The 19,068-nt window shown below is 43.7% G+C and overlaps 2 protein-coding genes and 1 long non-coding RNA gene across 3 annotated transcripts in view; 1 reads left to right on the top strand and 2 right to left on the bottom strand.

Annotated features, from left to right (window-relative positions):
* The window catches only part of usp13 (ubiquitin specific peptidase 13), a 33,051-nt gene extending 20,308 nt beyond the window's left edge, over window positions 1-12,743 (bottom strand). The window contains exons 1-11 of the mRNA XM_087836256.1: window positions 12,498-12,743; window positions 10,780-10,905; window positions 7,919-7,982; window positions 6,715-6,836; window positions 5,999-6,141; window positions 4,949-5,133; window positions 4,483-4,580; window positions 3,501-3,691; window positions 3,088-3,159; window positions 1,625-1,730; window positions 67-192 (exon numbers count right to left, since the gene is read on the bottom strand). Coding sequence (XP_087692382.1) covers window positions 67-192; window positions 1,625-1,730; window positions 3,088-3,159; window positions 3,501-3,691; window positions 4,483-4,580; window positions 4,949-5,133; window positions 5,999-6,141; window positions 6,715-6,836; window positions 7,919-7,982; window positions 10,780-10,905; window positions 12,498-12,608 — 1,344 coding nt within the window. The 5' untranslated portion in view covers window positions 12,609-12,743. The remainder of the gene's footprint in view (window positions 1-66; window positions 193-1,624; window positions 1,731-3,087; window positions 3,160-3,500; window positions 3,692-4,482; window positions 4,581-4,948; window positions 5,134-5,998; window positions 6,142-6,714; window positions 6,837-7,918; window positions 7,983-10,779; window positions 10,906-12,497) is intronic.
* A 481-nt stretch (window positions 12,744-13,224) lies between these two features.
* On the top strand, window positions 13,225-16,062 carry LOC118453431 (uncharacterized). The gene is made up of 3 exons (XR_004843317.2): window positions 13,225-13,366; window positions 13,638-13,734; window positions 15,543-16,062. It is a non-coding gene; the product is annotated as an uncharacterized LOC118453431 (long non-coding RNA).
* Window positions 13,780-18,950, bottom strand: ndufb5 (NADH:ubiquinone oxidoreductase subunit B5). Its single transcript, XM_006803314.2, has 6 exons — window positions 18,796-18,950; window positions 17,233-17,315; window positions 16,670-16,736; window positions 16,491-16,552; window positions 14,679-14,785; window positions 13,780-13,988 (listed from the first exon to the last, which is right to left on the bottom strand). Exons 1-6 carry the CDS (start codon window positions 18,911-18,913, stop codon window positions 13,868-13,870), a joined length of 558 nt encoding a protein of 185 aa, XP_006803377.1. The 5' UTR covers window positions 18,914-18,950; the 3' UTR covers window positions 13,780-13,867.
* Window positions 18,951-19,068: the final 118 nt, after the last annotated feature.

The following is a 19,068-nucleotide window of genomic DNA, read 5'->3' as shown; positions in this document are numbered from 1 at the left end:
CAGTGTGTAATTAGTGTACATGTGGATGTGAAGACATGTTTCCACCCATCCACTGGCTTCACTCACCTCCACCAGGTTGATCATGTGCAGGAGGAATTCATGAGCATCTTGTTGTCTGTTGGAGGAAAACTCTGGGTGTCCCCTGCTGACCAGAGCCTTCAACATTCGAGCAGAGATGCCCTTCTGCTGGTGCTGCAATTAAAATATATATACATATAAAAAGATGTCTCACATAGTCGTAAATACTCGGCCTTTTCAGAGGACCATATAACACAACAGCTGACCGAGAGTGGGAATTATGGATTTTGGAAGGAATGTGTGATGTCAGGCTAATCAACATGTTTGTCTAACGTGACAATAATATATGTGGAAAAATATGATGCTACAAAGTCACACAGATACTTCGAAAATCTCGCTGCTGTGGGGGCGCGGCCTGCGGTGCTGCTGCAGGGGTGATGGACACACCTGCACGCCATCTGCAATCACGCCTCGCCGGCTTAAAAATCTGACTGGGTCCTGGGTTGTCGATGTGAGTTGGGCTATGAGCTGCAGCTGACTGAGTGTGTGAACAGCAACCAAGTATGCTGAAAAGCATGTTAATGACAACGCCATCGGGTCTGCGGTGGGTTGCACTGGCATCGCCACCTTCTTTGTTAAAAAACTCGAACTTTAAGCTAGCTGTCACAACAAGAAATGCAGACGTCTGCATCACAAAGCTCAGGCAAAAAGCATCTTTTCCAATGCTCGCCATCACTGTTGATACTTGCAGCCTGGGACTAAAACTTTGTTGCTGCCATACATGTAAAAATGTGCTTCCACAAAGATGCAGCAAAAACATTTAACGCGGCTCCTTCACACATATCTACATTTACTTTAAGTGCGAAAAAGCATAAACCAGCAGTTACTATAAGATAAGCAGATGTTTAAATATGTTGCTGCCATCCAGTCTATATTTTTTCCCTGCAATCAAACAAAAGTCTTTAACACGTAAAACCACCAACCTCCATCAGGAGAACGTGTACCAGCATTAAGAAAACCATTTGATGAGACTGTGATTGTGCTGGGTCACACTGACATAATACAAGCTGAACACAGCCAACACAAGCTCTCCCCCCACATCTCCCCAGCTGTCAATATATGTCCAACCACGACTTCCCATCACAGGTGCAGCTCACAGCTCGGCCTGGTGGCTGGTGAAGCTTATGGAAGAAGCCCAGGGCTCACAGAAATAACCCTTTATGGCTGTAATTTTGTGGCAGATGTGTACTACGACTCCGAAAGGCAACAGTTTGACAAACAAACACGTAAATATTCATATAAATTAAACAGCAGCACACATGTAGCAGCATGAAGCTGTGATGTGAGGAACTAAAAGGCAAAACACAAAATGTTAACGGTTGAAGTCAAGCAGCTCAAGCTGCTGCCAACAGTTTGTAGACAAAATGAAAACAGCAGCAGGAGAAGAGAAGCTTTAAACATATATAAACTCAACTACACTCCTTTAAAAACAAACTCTGTTACGTTACTATGAAAAACCAAATGTTAAATCGAGCGGCTAAATCTAAATGTTAGCATTATCAGCGTGCTTCGTTGCTTATGGACCCAGTTTGGAAGCTGGACATACCCAGTTTAACACCTTGTATTCTTCTTTCATCACCTGTTCAATGAGCTCAGATTTCATGGGCGGTTTGGAGTACTGGCCTGAAAGCAGTCCATGTCCCAGTTTAGCCCTGCCACACAAAAACACACACATAAGCATAAAGTAGAGTCTTATTTTAGTCTTGCTGGGGTTATTTTTTAGATGGCACACCCTGAAGGAAGTGGGCACAAGGAAAAAGACACTACAAAACCTTCAGACAGGGCACAGGGCCAGCTCGTGATAATGCTGAGTTTAAACTAAAGCAGGCTGTAGTGTTTTGTTATTGGACTGGCTGTGGCGCCTCTTTGCAGCTCTTTGTGATTGTTTCTTGTCTTTAAATACGTCTGTGCAGCGGTACTCCAGAGAGACAATTAGGAGAAACACAGTCAGATTCATTTAGACTGTATACTACTTCATATTTATTAAAAGTGAAAAGGAGCAAGGAAGGGACCTCGTCTGCTTCATGTTTCCCTGTCATATATACACTATTACACTGATGTTCTTATTAAGCAGGGAGGTCAGTTTTCCAGATCCAGGCGTGTTTTCATTTTTCCACTCTTGGATCAAAAGCAGACGTCCGATATTCAGTAATAACAGGCACACAGCTATAGCTGCAAGGACAGTAGCTCCACCCACCTGCTGTTCAAACCTTGTGTTTATGCAGAGCAGCCAATCAGACGGACGTTTGCTTCAAGAGGAGCTAAAACAGTTTGTGTCAGACAGCGCATGAGTCCATAAATGTGCGATAATCGGCGTAAGCCCGGCCCTGTGTTAGCCTTACAGCTTACAGGTCACCTTAGTGAGGCACGCAGCACCACAACTACTGCAAAGATCTGGAGGAGAGCCTCTTCAAATGATTACACGACCTTTAGCAACATGCTAATTTAATTAAATATTTGGTGGCAGAACCTCAGCTCCAGTCCCCGCCCCCGAATGCTTCATGTGTATCATGAAAGACTTTCCTGTTTGTCCTTCAGCACCTTGACCTTTATTCACACATAGCGTTAGTAAGTACCCGTTTACAACAAAATTGTCCTCAGAATAATCCAACAGCAGGAAATTTCATCCACACTTATCCTTAAACACCTTTAAGAGAGCGCCATGATACAAATAAACAGGTTTACTTTCCTATGACCCATTTCTCCCTGACCAGCTCTAACAGTGACAGATATAAACGTGTTTTTATCTGGCTGCGTGCCTCACAGCATGAAATACACCGCTGATATCGATCGCCTGCCTGGCTAAGACTTCCCATCCATCACACCCACAGCACCTGACTGGCCTCTTGCAACATACAAGTCAAACACATTTTATAACTAGCATCAAAATTCATTAGAAAACGACACATCATGTTAATTATGTTATAATTAACAGAATATTCCAGTCCTGAGCAGCTAGAAAATCACCTGTTTGTGCAGCTCCTCACTACATAACCTGCAGTCACTTACATTTGAGTCGCAAAGTCCTGGGTGGGGTCGAGCGGTGAGTAGTCAAATATCCTCTGAAGATTACCCACATACCTGGAGAGCAAAACACGAGTCACACTCTGACCTACAGAGGAGCACACGGGACGATGGACCCTCAGGAAAATCAACTGGAAAGTAACCGTTTTAACTATTGATCTAAATATTGTACTAAGATTATTTTTATGTCGACTGACATGAATAAATATTGGTAAATTATTTTGAGCAACAAATTTACACTTTAAACACTTGGACATGATAAAAAACAGATTTGATTGTTGATAAAAACTGAAAAAGTATTTCAGAGTCTTCTGTGGTAACAAGACCTCATTTTTAAACTGGCTCTAAAGGAAACCAGTACAGACTCAATAACATCTGACAGACGGGATATTACTCACATCCTTTGGAAGTCTGGGATGCTGAAGAGGACCTGCATGACCGTACTAAGGTAGCAGCTGCTTCCCAGATTTTTGACGCCTGTATAACCAGAGCCGTACACCTCCTTCAGCTTCATGCCCGACTCTTGGATCACCTCCCACTCGCTGACCCGCGGCCGGGGTTTGTTGTCTGTGTGCTGCCCGTTTTCTGTCTGAAGGGGGGAAAGGGGAGCTGTATTAAAAACAGAGTCTTCATCTGGTTCTCAAAGCTGGATTTGACTGGAAAGTCTATTATGGTTTTTAAATTCCACCCCACAGGAAAAACTCCTGGTTAGACCAAAAACAGCGTTGGCAGGTCAATCCCAATCAGTCCTACTCTTTTTATTCACGTACTAAACTAAAGATAAACTTATTTTAATTGTGGATTGTTTTGATTGAAATATCCCCAAAAACCCCAGACTGATGTTTTTGGGACTGTTGGCACGATTTAAATTCAGTGTTCATCATGTTTATTGGAGCACCTGACAAACAAACAAGGAAACATAAATATTTGCAGCTCTTTCAAACACTTCAAATCAATCAAGCATAATATTATAATATTCAACCACTGCAGGAATGCAAGTCAATGTGTAATTTGGCACTTTAATCAAAAATAATAGTGTGCTTCACTCATACAGATTAATCTGGGATTAGGGCCACTGCAGACCTCTTCCACAGTATTAACCATCACAGAAACACCAATTAACATGTTTGAATAGCAGTGATTTAGGGCAGTTGTGTCATAAACCTCTCAGTGAATCTAACAGCGCTACATCTCTTCAGTTTTCTTTATTTCACGTAAAAAAAATGTAACAAATGTTTGTAAAGCTCCAGTGAAAATGTTCAGTGTGTAGCTGCAGCAGTGAAGCGTGCTGTGCATTGGTTATTGATTTGATAATTGACTGATTATTACTGATTTCTTTGATGTGTTTCAGATGTTTTAGGCTCAAAGCAGCTAACTTACTCGTTTCTGCATCTGTAGCATGTCTATTCCAAAATGTGACAGGTGCTCCGATACGTGCGGGTCCAACACAGCTTCTTCTTCCTCAAACGAATAGATGTCTGAAAGTTAAAGAGCAGTTAATCACTGGTAACTTACTCGCTTTAGAAATGAACTACAGATGGATGAGATCCTGCTTTATATAAGAGTCACTGTGTGAGCTTCAGGAACAAAACTTTGGACAGTCGGTCGGTGAAATTATTATTATAGCTACACGATGCTACACATTATGTCAAACTTTTAAAAACAAAGCGAGTTTAACTACATATTGTGTTTTAAACACTACCATAAATTTGATCTAAACTACAAGTTTTCTGTAGTTTTCTTTGCATTAAAGATCAAAACAAACTTAGAGGAAGGATCACTGACAACATGAAATAAATGAAATTCTGGATTCGTGGAACAGCTCTCGTGATGAAGAGTCCCAGACCTGCTCCATCGGGGGTGATGGTGTCCAGCTTGACAGCTAGAGGGTAGTTGGTCTCTCTGTAGTGCTCCAGCGCATGGCCGTTACCACCGCTGCCATCAAAGAACCACTTCCCACAGAGCACTGCTCCGTCTGTCAGGTTCAGCCACAGGTTCTCTCTCATCTCACACTTCTGACACTTCCAGCCACTGCAGACAACAAAACACAGACTCGTGTTGTTGATGTGCCGTTTTTAATCACTCGGTCGTGCCGAGCCTCACTTTTGACTGCAAAATGTCTGAAGCTTCATCCAGGTCACGGCAGGAGCTCGGATGGAGAAGCGTCTGGACTTCTTTACGCTGCTTCAAGACGTTTCACCTCTCACCTGAGTCCTAAGGTCAAATCAGTCAATCTGGGACTCTCCACCATTTGACCCCAGAATGAAGAAGCTTCTCGGATGAAGGTGAAACATCTTCAAGCAGCTTTTCCATCCGAGCCCCTTTTACTGCAACGTTGCATTTTCCTCAACAACAGGGGTGAAAGTTGTCGGATTTACAGGTTCTCTCCTGTTCGTTATCAAAGCAGCAGAAACAAAGACTACAAATACAACTTTCCTCATATAGAGTCATTAAAAACAGACGTTTACATCCATGCTTATTCAGACACGTATGATAAAGTACGCAGCAAAGCCTTTAATAGGTGCAAACCAAAGATTACTCTGATCCATGAAGTGTCTGCCAAACGTGAAATATGGTTCACATTTTGTTTTGGCTTCACTAACGAGGTTGTGTTTGTGTGTGCCATCAGTCTGTTTGCAAACACAATAACCTGAACAAACTTCAGACGTCTTCAAACTCAACGTAACGGCTTCGTGGTCAAAAACGGACAAAAACCCGTCTCATAACTTTGAAACCAGAATTCTGTGGTGTCGTGATTATTGTTGACATACAGAAAGTACACGTCCAATTTGACCTCTGACCTCTTCAAAGTCAGTGATAATGGTGCTACGTAGAGCTGTTGTTGTTGTTATTTGTACTGACAGCACACAGGGAATAACACAGACGTCACTCCGACCTGGGTGGGATCCTGACCCCGTTATCCAGCTGTCTGAGGCTTCTGGCATGCCGCGACACCTGGATCTCCTCCTCCCAGGACTCAGGCTCCTGCTTCTTGTAAGCTGATGGTGCATTGAGTACTGCATCACAGGCGATGGTCACCTGGACGTCACCAGAGTCAGCGGTCAGTATTTTATTTCAGCAATTATTTTCTTACAACTGAACAGAAAAGCTCAGAACCACAGGAAAGAGGTCATGCAAGATTTGTGCTTAAAAAGAAAGTGTGCCACGTCACATGACTGAGTCAACACCGAAAGAATTAAGACAAATCCAGCAGCAAAACACACCTGCTCTTTTATTACACTGTACAATCAAATATTTTCCACCGCGGCAATCGCACATGCATTAAATAACAGACGTCGAGGTCGTGCCAAAGCCAAGCTCTAAAAGTCAAACTAATGAATAAATGTGTGGAAAGTCTCTTCTGTGCTCCATGCAAGCAATAAACACAGAAAACAACACATACAGCTGCACCGCATGGTTCCCCGAAATGTCTGCAAAGGTGCAAAAAACAAAGGTGCATCTCACAGGTCACCCACCAATCCTCTATCATGAAGTTCGTTTTTGAATTTTCAGATGTTTTTGAAGCTTGAATGTAAAATATATGGATTGAGACCAAACGGCCACTCAGGGAACCATCAGCGTGCACTGCAACGGTAACACCGACTCACTGACCAGAGCGGGCAACTCCTCAATATTTGGTAAGGGGATCTCGAAGTGGTCTGGAAAAATGACGAGCTTGGCCTCATCCTCGTATTCATAGTCCTCCCCGTTAAAATCACGGTTCAGCTCTAAATCTTTCAGGGAGGAAGCAAACAGTCAGCTGACTAAAGACACCGCTGAGTTTGTTCTGAAATATCTTTACTTGATGTTCTGCTTGAATTTGAGATGATGATTTGTTCCTTTAGTCAGTAGCAGATGTCTAAGGAGAGGGCTGTGATCACCCTCCATACACAGCATTTGTTTTCCACCGCAGCCTAAACGTGCAGAATGACTCAGTGGGAAACAGGATCATAGGTTAACCCTGACAATGCTGTTATGCCTACTGAATGCATGCGACGTCAGCGCCTTAATTAGATCACTGGACCAACGTGGGATTATGGCGGATACGTACATAACCGCTGTCACATCAAGATCTTAAAAGGATAACAGGAAGAACTGCTCCAAAGAAGGAGTCCTCAGGAAGAGGCAGGTAACGGCTGATCGAATCTGCCCTTCATGGAGTGGAAGGAATTCCTCCGTCAGGAGGCACCTGGTCCTCTGGGCGCAGCGTCATAGCTGCAGTAGAAGCGTGTCAGCAGCCAGACGGGAGGCTGACAGGTGGTGGCAGCTGAGAGGCCGGCGACTCTCTGCACCCCCAAAGAGGCGGAGGTGAAGGGGAGCGGGCCAGGATTTGATTTAGAACAGTTACCAACCACATTTACAAATAAATGAGCTATATTTAGAGAACAAGATGAAGCAGAGGAAGAAGAGGAGGGGACACATCATGAGGAATATCTGACGCTTTGGGTAAAGGAGGGTCGCGACAGAGGAGGAGCCTCTTTGCAGAAAGAGATGCGTGACCACATTAACATTAAACCACTAAAACAGTGAATTACTTCTGGAGCTGCACTGTTGCAAACACCAATCAACGAGATTCACTGTTCAGGTATGATTTAGTGCTTTAACCCTCTGCTGGAGGATAAACAGCTCAGTGCTCATTTTCCTGTTCTCATGCTACAAAATCCGTAAACGTCGTTACTCTGGTTCATTTAAGTTCTGACGACAGGTCTCGTGCTGAGGAGCCTTTAGTGAGTTTCTTGTAGCAGTGAAGTAAAAACCTGAATGCTGTTACTTATATCCATAAGGCTGTGAACTTGCACCACTGCCTCGGTCTTACCTAGAAACACTTTTCCATTTCTTCTTCTGGGGATGGCGCCGCCTCCAGCAGCTCCTGTGGCTTTCTGTAGGAAACATCACATTTAAACACAGCACCCTGCACCGACATCCAGAATTACTAAAAAACACATTTTTAAAGCCCATCCAGATAGTTGTCATTTTGTTGGGAACAGATGCTGGGCGTTCCAGGTGCCGGGTCAGTTTACAAGGCCAGCGGAAAACCCCGACCATGGCAGGGTCAACATACAGGATGATTAATGCTTCAGTGCTCAGATACTGTTTACAGTCGGTGTAACATCATGTCTTTGCCTGTGCTGTGTGTGTCATGGTCTTTTTCTGCCTCTGCTGCAATTCTCTCGTCTCTTCATTGAATGTCAAGTGCGATCAAAAAGGCAGCATGAACACAAAAACAATAGCAACATTAACATGTTTTAGCTTTGACACACAGTCATTGAACGGCTGAACCGTGAATCTGCAGAATCATCAGTTGGCAGCACAACTCCACAGCGCCACCAACTGGTTTCCTTTCAGTTTGATCAGGTTGGCCTGAACGAGTCTGAACGGGGCAGAAAGACGGAGAATGCTGACACACTTGAGACCGAGTGGGCCCATGGGAAAAAGCCCAGCAGACACAGGAGCCTGCAGAATGTGAGCAGCTGGTTGTGGACACATCCAGGCATTGAAATAGCAGTTCTCTACAAAGCAGAGCAGAAGCCAGTTAGAGGCAGCAGCTCTGATCTTTGTTGGTCACCATCCAGTTTTCAAAGAAAGACGAAAGTGAAGTTTTGGTTCAGATGTGATACAAAGACGGTTCTCTTAAATTACTCAGCAGCTCTCTGGCTCAGGCTCAACAAAAGCGTAACGTTACCGTCTTTATAAATATCATTAATTGTAATAATAAATTCTGTTGTGATATAAATGGGTTCAGTCGTTTTTGTAATGCTCGTCATGCTCATCTTATTGTTGCTCTCCAATTGGAAAATTGTTTTTACTCGTGTTTTACTGAAGCACATCTCACTGGTCCAACCTTAAAAACATCACAGCTTGATGAACTGTGGGTTTTAACAGCGTGTTCAGCAAACTAAGAAAAATACATTTTAATCTCTTTATTACAAGTGGTCCATTAAAGAAATCCTCAACTTTCCACATAATCAGTAGCAAATTACTAGGGGTGGGGAAAAATGGATACTGTGTAGCATGGTGATATTTTGTTTCTAATAATGTATGGATACAGGGACAGCAGAAATCGATATTTTGTTACAAAAAGGTTTTTGTGCTCTGACTTCAGAGCATGTTGATCCTTTTTCTGAGCAAGAATCCTGACATTCCTTCACTGTCCAAATGTGTTTCACTTGTTTTTGGCAGCAATAAACATGACAGTTTACTTATTTTAATTTAAGACATGTTTTATTTTAATTAAGTTTAAAACGTTTTTATTTAATGTAAAATTATATTTTGTTTTCATTTACTTTCAAATTCTTCAGTTGCTGAAGGGGCTGCATAGTTTTCATAAACTGCATAGTTCAGAATAGCTATAATTGTACCAGATGGTTGATTCAGTTAAGTTGGACTAGACTGTAATACAAACCGTTCAGTTTGTCAACAATCAAACTGAAATGAGAGAAAGACTGAGTGTGAGACTTTGATATTAGAGAAAATGAATATTGATAAAGTTTACCTTTATGTACAGAATCTGAATATCGCAAAATATTTTTAAAAATCGCAATAATATCGTATCGTGGGATGTATGGCGATTCCCACCTCTACAAATTACCCTATCCCTAACCCTAACCGTAACCCCTAACTCTTGGAATTTTCCAAACACACAAAAACTAGAAAAACGTTCAGTGAGGAAAGTTAGAGGTGAGAAACAGGCCTGAAAACATCAAGTGTTACACACAAACAGGGGGGGTGGGGGGTGTGTGTGTAATGATTTGCAAATGAACCTATAGGGGCCCAGCGGGCGATCGCGGCTCAAGAGTTGGGAGTTTGCCTTGTAATTGGAAGGTTGCCGGTTCGAGCCCCGGCTTGGACAGTCTCGGTCGTTGTGTCCTTGAGCAAGACACTTCACCTACCGCCTACTGGTGGTGGTCAGAGGGCCCGGTGGCGCCAGTGTCCGGCAGCCTCGCCTCTGTCAGTGCGCCCCAGGGTGGCTGTGGCTACAATGTAGCTGCCATCACTAGTGTGTGAATGGGTGTGTGGATGACTGGATGTAGTGTGAGGAGCTTTGGGGTCTGTAGGGACTAGAAAAGCTTTACAGATACATTTACCAAGACGATGCTAACTTGCATCTATTATCCTGCATCAGCATGCCTCTGTGGGAGCAGAGTCTGTGTCCTGAACTGGCCTACCTGCCTGCAGTCCAGCTTCACCAACTGAAAACACTTATTGAAATGAACAATATGACCGTGGAGCAACTGGGATGCTGCCTCAGACTGGGCCGGGATGACTCCTCTCCCAAAACTCAAGCCCCTGGCCTCCTCGCTCTCCAGACACTTTGTTCATAAACATTTCTCTCAGTTTAAACATCTGCGATAAAACGCTTTTACAACTTGATTGTGATTATTTTTGTGAGTAAGAAATCTGGATTTAATTTGGTCTTATGTGTTAACAATCATCATTTAAATATAAGAATCAATATTCCACACATTACTGGTTTTACTCAGGAGTTGTTCTTTAGCTTTTCTGTTCAACTCTGTTCAAATTCTATTAAATGAATTACCTTTATGTGCTACGGATTCAAACGTGCTCTGTAAACAGGGTTTGAACGATAGAAACAAAGAGGATTTCGATGCTCTGAATTCTACTTTAGTCTGTATTTACAATCAACGCCGATCAAGCACATGGAGCAGGAAGACGCACCTCTTTGACGTGCCGTTTGAGGTGCATGTAAACGCTCTGTCCTGTTTTGCGATAATGTCGTTCCACATGTTCTCGACCAAAGCCCAGGAATGTGTTCATGCACACATACAGGCCTCCCTCAGACTCCTGCGGAGCAAAACAAACAATAACAATGAGAAAGCACGACTGGCACACTATGAGCACATCTGAAATATTTCTGGGAACAATTTCAGGATCTTCTATTTTGCCAAACTCATCACAGTAACATCAAACACAGAGATGTGATTCTGACACTTTCCACAGTCTTTCTCGCTCAAAGAATTATTATTTGCACCAAAAACTTTCCACCTTTCAGCGTTTGTGCTGCTGACAAGCTTTAGTTTTAATGCAAACGCCTCCTCTGACAGGTCATTTAAGCCAAGGAAAGTAATTGATTATTGTCTCATATTAGGCTTCATACGAGCAACATGATACAACAGTTTTATGCTGTTGTTTCTGAAACTGAAAAGCCTCCCATTACAGGCAGACTATTTCATTAACAACATGTCTGAGGTCTTGGGAGAATGATTTTTACCTTTAGTAACAGCCCATAAGCTGAGACTGACTTGTGTCATGTCTTTGAGAGAAGAACAGATTCTGTGGTCGTCTTGTTATTATCAAAAAATGTCCACGTGAACAGTGACAGACACCTAAACTTTCAAATCTACAATAATCAACCGTTTCCTTTCCTTGACAGTTCACCTCACACGGGGAAACTAAACACTTGGAAAACACACCTTCAAAGTTAACCTAAATCTGCGACCAGGCCTTATGAACCTCCCCTGATAAACCTTTAAGTGGCCCAGAGTGACATATGAGCCTCAACAGTGCAGGGTAAAAATAACCCAGTCCTCAGGCCAACATGACGAACTCCAGACAGCTGAGTCACCTTTAAAAACGGGTTCAGTCCAGAAAGCGAGATTTCATTGGGGCAAAGAAATGTTATTAATATCTGTCACAGGTAGGAAGGGTACCTGTGACAGATATGCAGGGCTCAGTTCACGTACAGGAAGGACTGAATCATCAGCGCATCAAACCCCTTAAAGCTTCAAATAAAGCAGCAGCTGTGTTCATGATGTCGCTGCTGTCCTGTTCACAGAAGAAAAACGACAAAAATAAAGCAGAATAAGCATTTTCATACATATAGCAGAAGCATTAAATCTTTCACTTTTTGACTCATTACAGTCACAGTGTTGCAGAGACACCACGTGACCACATAAAAGCTACTAAAAACCAAAACATTAAGGTCTTTAAACATGAACAAATCCTGTTTGAGAAACATCACCGTGGACACAGCTCCAGCACTGACGCACTTTGGGCCATTTTCAGACAGATTATAGACGATAAAAGCGAAGAGTGGAGCAGTGAGTCGTGAGCACGGCTGCTGGAGGAGCCCAGCTTCAGGCAGGTGTAGGTGTGTGGCTCTGCCTGCGTGTGGACCTCCAGTAGTAGTGGGGTGGTGTGGACACAAAGGAAACCCCTTTCATCTCTTTCGCCTGAGACGTAAACACCCTTTAATTGTCTTTCCCCTCTCGAGCTCGCGGGGACGGTGACCATGGAGACACGCTCACTTACAGCTGATTCACGTGCGCCGCTGAGCTCGCGCAAAACAAGCAGTCAGCTCGCCTGCGACGCGCTTTCTCTCCCCAAACAAGCCGCTCGTGTCGCACTGAGTGTGTGTGAGGAGGGGCGACACTTACGGGAGAGTCGAAAGAAAAGGCGCACTCGCTCTTGAACACCCGGTCTCCTGTTCTGGGGACCCTGATGGTGGGCATGTACGGGACCAGCAGCTCTCCGAGGTCTGCAGCCATCTTCGCATTCCTGCTTCTCGCACCACAGTGCTGCGGAGCCTCCGGGCAGCGCCTGTCACAGGAGAGGATGCTATTTTTAAAGCACTCCGTCTCTACATTCCTCCGACCAGGGGGATGTGACGCTGAAAAACATAAAAATAAAATGACAGAGGGGTGGAGGCAGGCAGGCTGCTGCGCGGTGCGGCGCAGAGCTGAAAGCTAATGTTGTTCTTTTGTGTTTCTATTCTTTTTCCTGCCTCCCATCACACACACAGATCTTGGACCTGCGCAGACATTGCTGCTGTTGGCTGCGGTGACGCCGCTGTGCTGCTCACGGGGATGTTTTACGAGAAGGGCCCCTCCCACCTCTGAGGATGATTCATAAAGCCTCCCACATTTACTACAGCATGTTTCCAGGATTCAGGAAGTGCGTGATTATGGAGCACACTTTGATTTTTAGTAGCTGCTGATGATCCTTTATCTGCAGTCGGTTTGTTTAAAAGAGAGAGAGCAGTAAATGTCATTGCTCTGCAGGGTTTTGCGAACATAATAAGTAAATAAACAAAAAATATACTGCAGATGTTTTTATTTTTAATATGTGATTTTAAGTCCACTTATGCTGCGTGTGTCTAAAGAAGCCCTTTGTCCGCATGACCAGGCTCGTCTGCAGAGCTCTGCCACCCGGTGGACGCTCGTGTTCATCGCAAGAAAATATAAACTAAACCAACAGGAATCCAACCTTCCTCAGAGACCTGGAAGAATTCACAGTACAAATAAATGTAAGGTGCAGTTTGTTTTAATTGCACTTGGCTGAAGATTTCGCAGCCCTGGCCAAGCATTTGGATTTTTCTTGATCTTTGTCAAAGGCCAGTATATCCTGGACAGGCTGTCGATGTCGGGCTGATACAGAGACGGACAACCATAGGAGGCTTTCAGAGTCACTAATTAACCCCACTAACTGCAAAATTCTGACTCCTTCATGAAATGTAATTACAGATATTTTGCACATTTGATTTACTCTTCAACTTGAACTTTATTGGATGATTTCAGCTCAGAAGGATTCACACAAACTGAAGACGGGTGGTCTCCGTGGGTTTCCTGCTCTGACACAAGCTGCCAGTCCCCGATCATCTGGAACATCATCACGGTAAAGGTGCTGCATGAACTGAATTAAGACGCTAAAACATGAATGTCAGAGTTCGATAGATACTTTATTCACGCAATGAGGGAAGAAATGTACAAACAGTGAGATTGATGTACAGATGACAGAAACATCTGGATTAATGGTCAGGCGATGACTTGGGGCTGTTGTCAACGAGCTCCTTGTTAAGGGTCGGCACTTGAAACCAGGGGCCGTCTCCTTGCTGCCTCATATGGCGACGCACCTCCAGCTGCGTCAGTCTGTGACAACAAAGTCAGGCGGAGAATTAACACCATGCTTTAGAAATGAGCAACCGGTTAAGTATGGAAGACTAATAATGTACGACGCTCGTGAAATAAAGAATTACATTTGTCACAGCTGCAGCACACACACTTAAACTGATTCCTCAAGATTTACCAATCTCTGCAATTTCAATAACCATCTGCATATTTGTCAGAGAGCAAAAAGACGGTTCATAGGCTCGCCTGCACCTGTTTTCTTTTGGGGAGAGAAACAAAAAACTGAGGTTTTCCACATCAGTGGAAGAACGCTATTATCAAGGAATGCAGCTGCTCTGCACGCCCTCTCAGGACCCCTCCCTCCCACTGCATCATGTTCTGGTGCTTTCCATGACCGGACACACTTAAGAACGGCTGCGCTTTAGCGTTTGCAGTGATTTTTCCATGACAGCAAACTGCTGTTTCCTATTTGTGCTGTAAAGCACATTTGTAAACCTCTCTGCCAGTTAAAACAATCCCATCTCTTGGATGCTTCCCTCTGTAAAACTCAGTATCAAGACTCTGTTGGTCACACTACATACACAGCTAAACACCAGCTGTGGCACATCAGTGTATCGTGTATATGAGCCAAGCAGAGACGTCTTAAAAGCATTTAAAAGCATGTGTTTGTGTTGATGGTGGAGCATGAAGCACACTGGCAGTAACACCCACCTCATGTCTGCTTTTTCCTTTTCAATCTGGACTGCAGCCATCATCTTTTCGTAGTCCTTCACTGGGGAGTCGTAGATGTTCCTGGTGATCCACCTGGTGATGGGGTGCTGAAACAACAGAGCACAAGGACTTGGTGCAAACATAGGGCTGTCCCTTTAGTGCATGTGACATACATTTGTAGCAGTTCAGTGTTATTAGAATAGAATTCAACTTTATCACAAGCCTCCTCAGACAGGAGACTAGCATGGCTGCTATTTTTAGCTCCTTTCCTGAAGTCCCGGTCTGTTCCATTGCACTTGTGCATCTGCAGCACATGATGGATCTCCAGTGTGTCACTGCAATAATACTTCAACTCTAACTTCATTTTGGGGAAAAGGACAAAGAGCCAGAATCTGGAAAGTGCAGTCGTCGGTGTGTGGACAGACTGGTACGTGCTACGTACAGACTGCTTGCTCCAAGTCCAGAGATTATACTCTCACCATCTACAAGTCCGCTGTGGCCTGCTTGAGTCGCAGTGATGGGACACGGGGCCGTGTTGCCACTGTGTACACCTATGTGTCTGTGGAACTGTGCAGGCTGCACTACCGCACCCCCACACCCTCAGGGAGATGAACTGAGCACTGATAACAAGCCGGACGGTCCCTCTCCTCTTCAGTCTGAAGGATGTTGTGTTCATGTTTTCCAAAAAGAAGATTACTCTTTGATTTGTCTGACCACAGGACTGTTTCCCACTTGGCTCCAGTCCATTTTAAATGAGCTTTGTCCTGGATCATGTTCACATACGCCTCGTCTTTACATTATGATGCTTTGACATGCATTTGTTGATGACACGGTGACAGAATTATGTCGGTTTATCTCTGACAGGAGCAAACAGGAGGGACACAAAGTAAGGAAACAGCCCAGGGCAGACGCACACCCAGGCTACTGCAGCCCTTTGGCATACAGGTCGTTTGCACAACCAGGTCAGCTATGCAGGGCTGCATGCCTGGTTTGGATGCAGAGCAGCCTGAGGGCCTGCAACTGAAGGGCAGCCAATATTGATTTTCTCCTTGTCCCTTTGCCCCAAAAGGAGGTTTCTCCAGAATCTCCAGATTTGCTGATATTATTTACTGTGAGTGATGTTCAGTCTTCTTTGTGGTGAGAAACATTCAGTTCTGATCAGATTAGTGAGCCTCTGCTCATCGAAACGCTGCCTCTCTAACATTATCTTCTTATGCACAATCATGTTACTGACCTATTATCAGTTAACTTCATTAGATGTGAATTTCCCCAGTTATTTCTTTTTAGTACTGCTTACTTTTCAAGCTTTTTTTTTGGCCTCCATCCCATCAGTTTTTTGTTAAACCACGTTGCTCTAATCAAATTCAAAATGATCAAATGTTTTCAAATAATGTTTTGAAATAATTTTGGCCTGTTACAGGATACCTGTCAAAAAATAAAGATGCTGCATTGCACATAATGATGAGCCAGCTCTGCCTCACCGACATAACAGACATTTAATCGAGCAACATAACGACGTGCAGTGCATGCTATTTCAGTCGAGGCTTCTTTTAACGCTACACTGAACGGGGCCCTCGGAGAGACTTTTACCTGAGGGGCCCGTCGCAGCACCTGGGTTTGAAAATGTAACACAACAGTCCCATAAAACACTCACAGGAGGAAAACATGATGTTTGGGGGGTTAACAATGCACTGGGGGTATAATAACGAATATGCACATATTATGATTACACTTCAAAATAAAATCCGTTAATACGAGTTTGAAGCAACGACAGAAAGAACCACAAACAACCAAAGAGACAAAGGGACGCACCTTGTAGTACTCCCAGTGCTCGGGCTCGTAGCCTTCAGGAACTTCAGCCAGCTCTGCCTCACCTGCACGACGGACATTTAATCGAGCAACAGAGAAATTCATTCCATACGTATTTGAGTGAATCCTGGAAAATATTAGAAGCCGACTAGAACACACAATAAACACTTATGCTTACTCACCGATGAAGATATTCACCCCCGTGACGACGATAGCCACTGGAACACCAGTCAGCAAGATGTAAAATTGCTGAGGGAAAAAATGAGAAGAAAATCAAATATATGGCAAATTCAGTTGTTGATGCGTGCAAGTCACCATCCAAAATTAACCAAGAAATATCTCTGACTTTTTAACTCAATGAACTGACTTTTTATTTTTAAACCAGCTTAAACATTTTAGGCCAGTTTAGTTCTGATGTATGCACGGCTCTCTGCTGCTGGTGCCTTTGAGCAAGGTGAGTAGCACAAATGTGTGAGCTGGTTTTTTGGCTGAGTGTAAGAACATGAACACAAACATGGTTACTATTTAGAAACCTGCACTGTGGGAGAATAATAAACTTCCAACAGTACGTCTGAGCAGTCGAGGAAAATATGTTGAGGACTAAACTTCCTTGGTTACATTTCAATAACAAGATTTAGTTTTGTTCTGGGTGAACACAAACATTACGATTAACACGATACAGAAAAGTTAACAACTGCTGTGTATGTACGTGAGCTTGGTAGAGGTGATGGTGCTCTGCACTTACCAACAGGCGCAGAAATCTCCTGTCATAGTAGTCAGAGGGTTTGATGACAAACAGTCTCTTTCCATGACCCCAACGGACCGCAACTGCAAAGCAGGGCACAGTTACTATCATGATGCCTGTGATTGGTTGTAGTGAGTACGCACGCTGCCTCTTCAGTTACATGGAGGCTCTGTCCAGTGTACCAAGTATCTCTGTGATGTATTACAAATGCAAAGTCTATGACCCACCACTACATCATGATTAGGTGGGTGGAGCTTGTATTTTGTGTTGTTTTTCTAGCAGGCTGAGATGTTTTACATGGTTGACACGTTTGCCCCATCTCCCTTGCCCGATTGAGTTTAGTGCTATAATTACATATTCATATAATTAAACTACAAAAACTCAGATTATGATTACGTTTCACTTCAACAATAAATAATCCCAGATTATTTTTGCAATAATGGCAGTCATCCATTACTGCGGTCATCTTCTTAGTAATAATCTTTGTTTTGACCATATGGGCAAAAATCAAGAATGACCATCACTGCAGCTCTTCAAATGTGTATTCGTGTGGTTGTTCCCTTTAGAGGTTGCCAAGCAGATCGTCTCCCTCCTTCACTACATCCACGAATCTTTTCAGTGGCCTTCCCTTTTATCTGCCTTTGCAAAACAAATCCACTACCTCTCCTCTGTAATTGTCCAAACCATCTCAGCCTTGCTTCTCTAACTTTGTCTCCAAAGCGCTCAGCCTGAGCTCATGTGCTCATTTCTAACCTCGTCCATCACGGTCACTCCCAATGAAAGTCTGAGCATCTTTAACTGTGCCACCTGCAAATCTGTCTCCTGTCTTTTTGTCCATCCATAATAGCAGACCTCACTACAGCCTTGTAAACATTTCTATTCGCTCTTGCAAAGTATTGCATGAACTGTTTAAAACAGGGGTAGGGAACTCCAGGCCTCGAGACGGTGTCCGGCAGGTTTTAGATGTGTCCTTGAGCCAACAAAGCTGATTTAAAGGGCTAAATGACCTCCAGAGGCCTGGTAATGAACTAATCATTTGATTCAAGTGTGGTGACCCAGGGTAAGCTCTAAAACCTGCAGGACACCGGCTCTCGAGGACTGACGGTCCCTGCCCCTGGTTTAAAGGGTGTCCCACTGAGTCAGGTGGCTTTACTGAAACCTTATAATTTAAGGATATTAAAGAACATGTCGCTATTAAAAACATGGTGAAACGCGTTTAGATAAAACTGCAGACCACAGCACTGCATGCAACAAGCAGATTTATGTTAAGCGTTGACACAGATGACAAACTTTCATTCAAACCCTGTAACCCGACTAATGTTTTACTAAATACGCACCACTTACTGCAATGAAAAGGCAGAGGTTGAAACTGGAGGATAAACAGTGGCGTATATAACAGTACATGTGTATACGGAGCTATAATAAAGTCACTATGTCTTCCTTTATTGACACCGGGACAGACGTTAACAGCTAGCTCATGTTAGCAAGCTAACAAGGTCATGAGAAAAGACAAGCAGCCTTCCGGTCCGTCGTCTCATTCTTTAAACAACCGGGGTGTCTTACCTTTATCTGTGCGGGGGATTGCTCGAGTGAGTAAATTAGCCGCAGTATTTCCAGATTTCAGAGGACTCAGTCTGGCTGCGAAAGCAGCAACAGACCTGAGAGCGCTCATGCCCACCATCGTTACTGTGGGAGGACGGCCCAGCAACACGAACTGTGATTGGCCGTTCAGCGAATAAGCGAATCATATTTGATAAGAGCACAGGTGTAGTTTCTTTTCAACTGAAATGTTATACGGGGTTTTATTATTAAATTAATATCATAATAATGTATTTA

Source organism: Neolamprologus brichardi, chromosome 23 (assembly GCF_056152115.1).
Source record: "Neolamprologus brichardi isolate AB-2024 chromosome 23, ASM5615211v1, whole genome shotgun sequence".
In the NCBI taxonomy this organism is placed as follows: Eukaryota; Metazoa; Chordata; class Actinopteri; order Cichliformes; family Cichlidae; genus Neolamprologus; species Neolamprologus brichardi.
The sequence above is the reverse complement of the archived record's forward strand: the minus strand, read 5'-3'. Positions and strand labels throughout refer to the sequence as shown.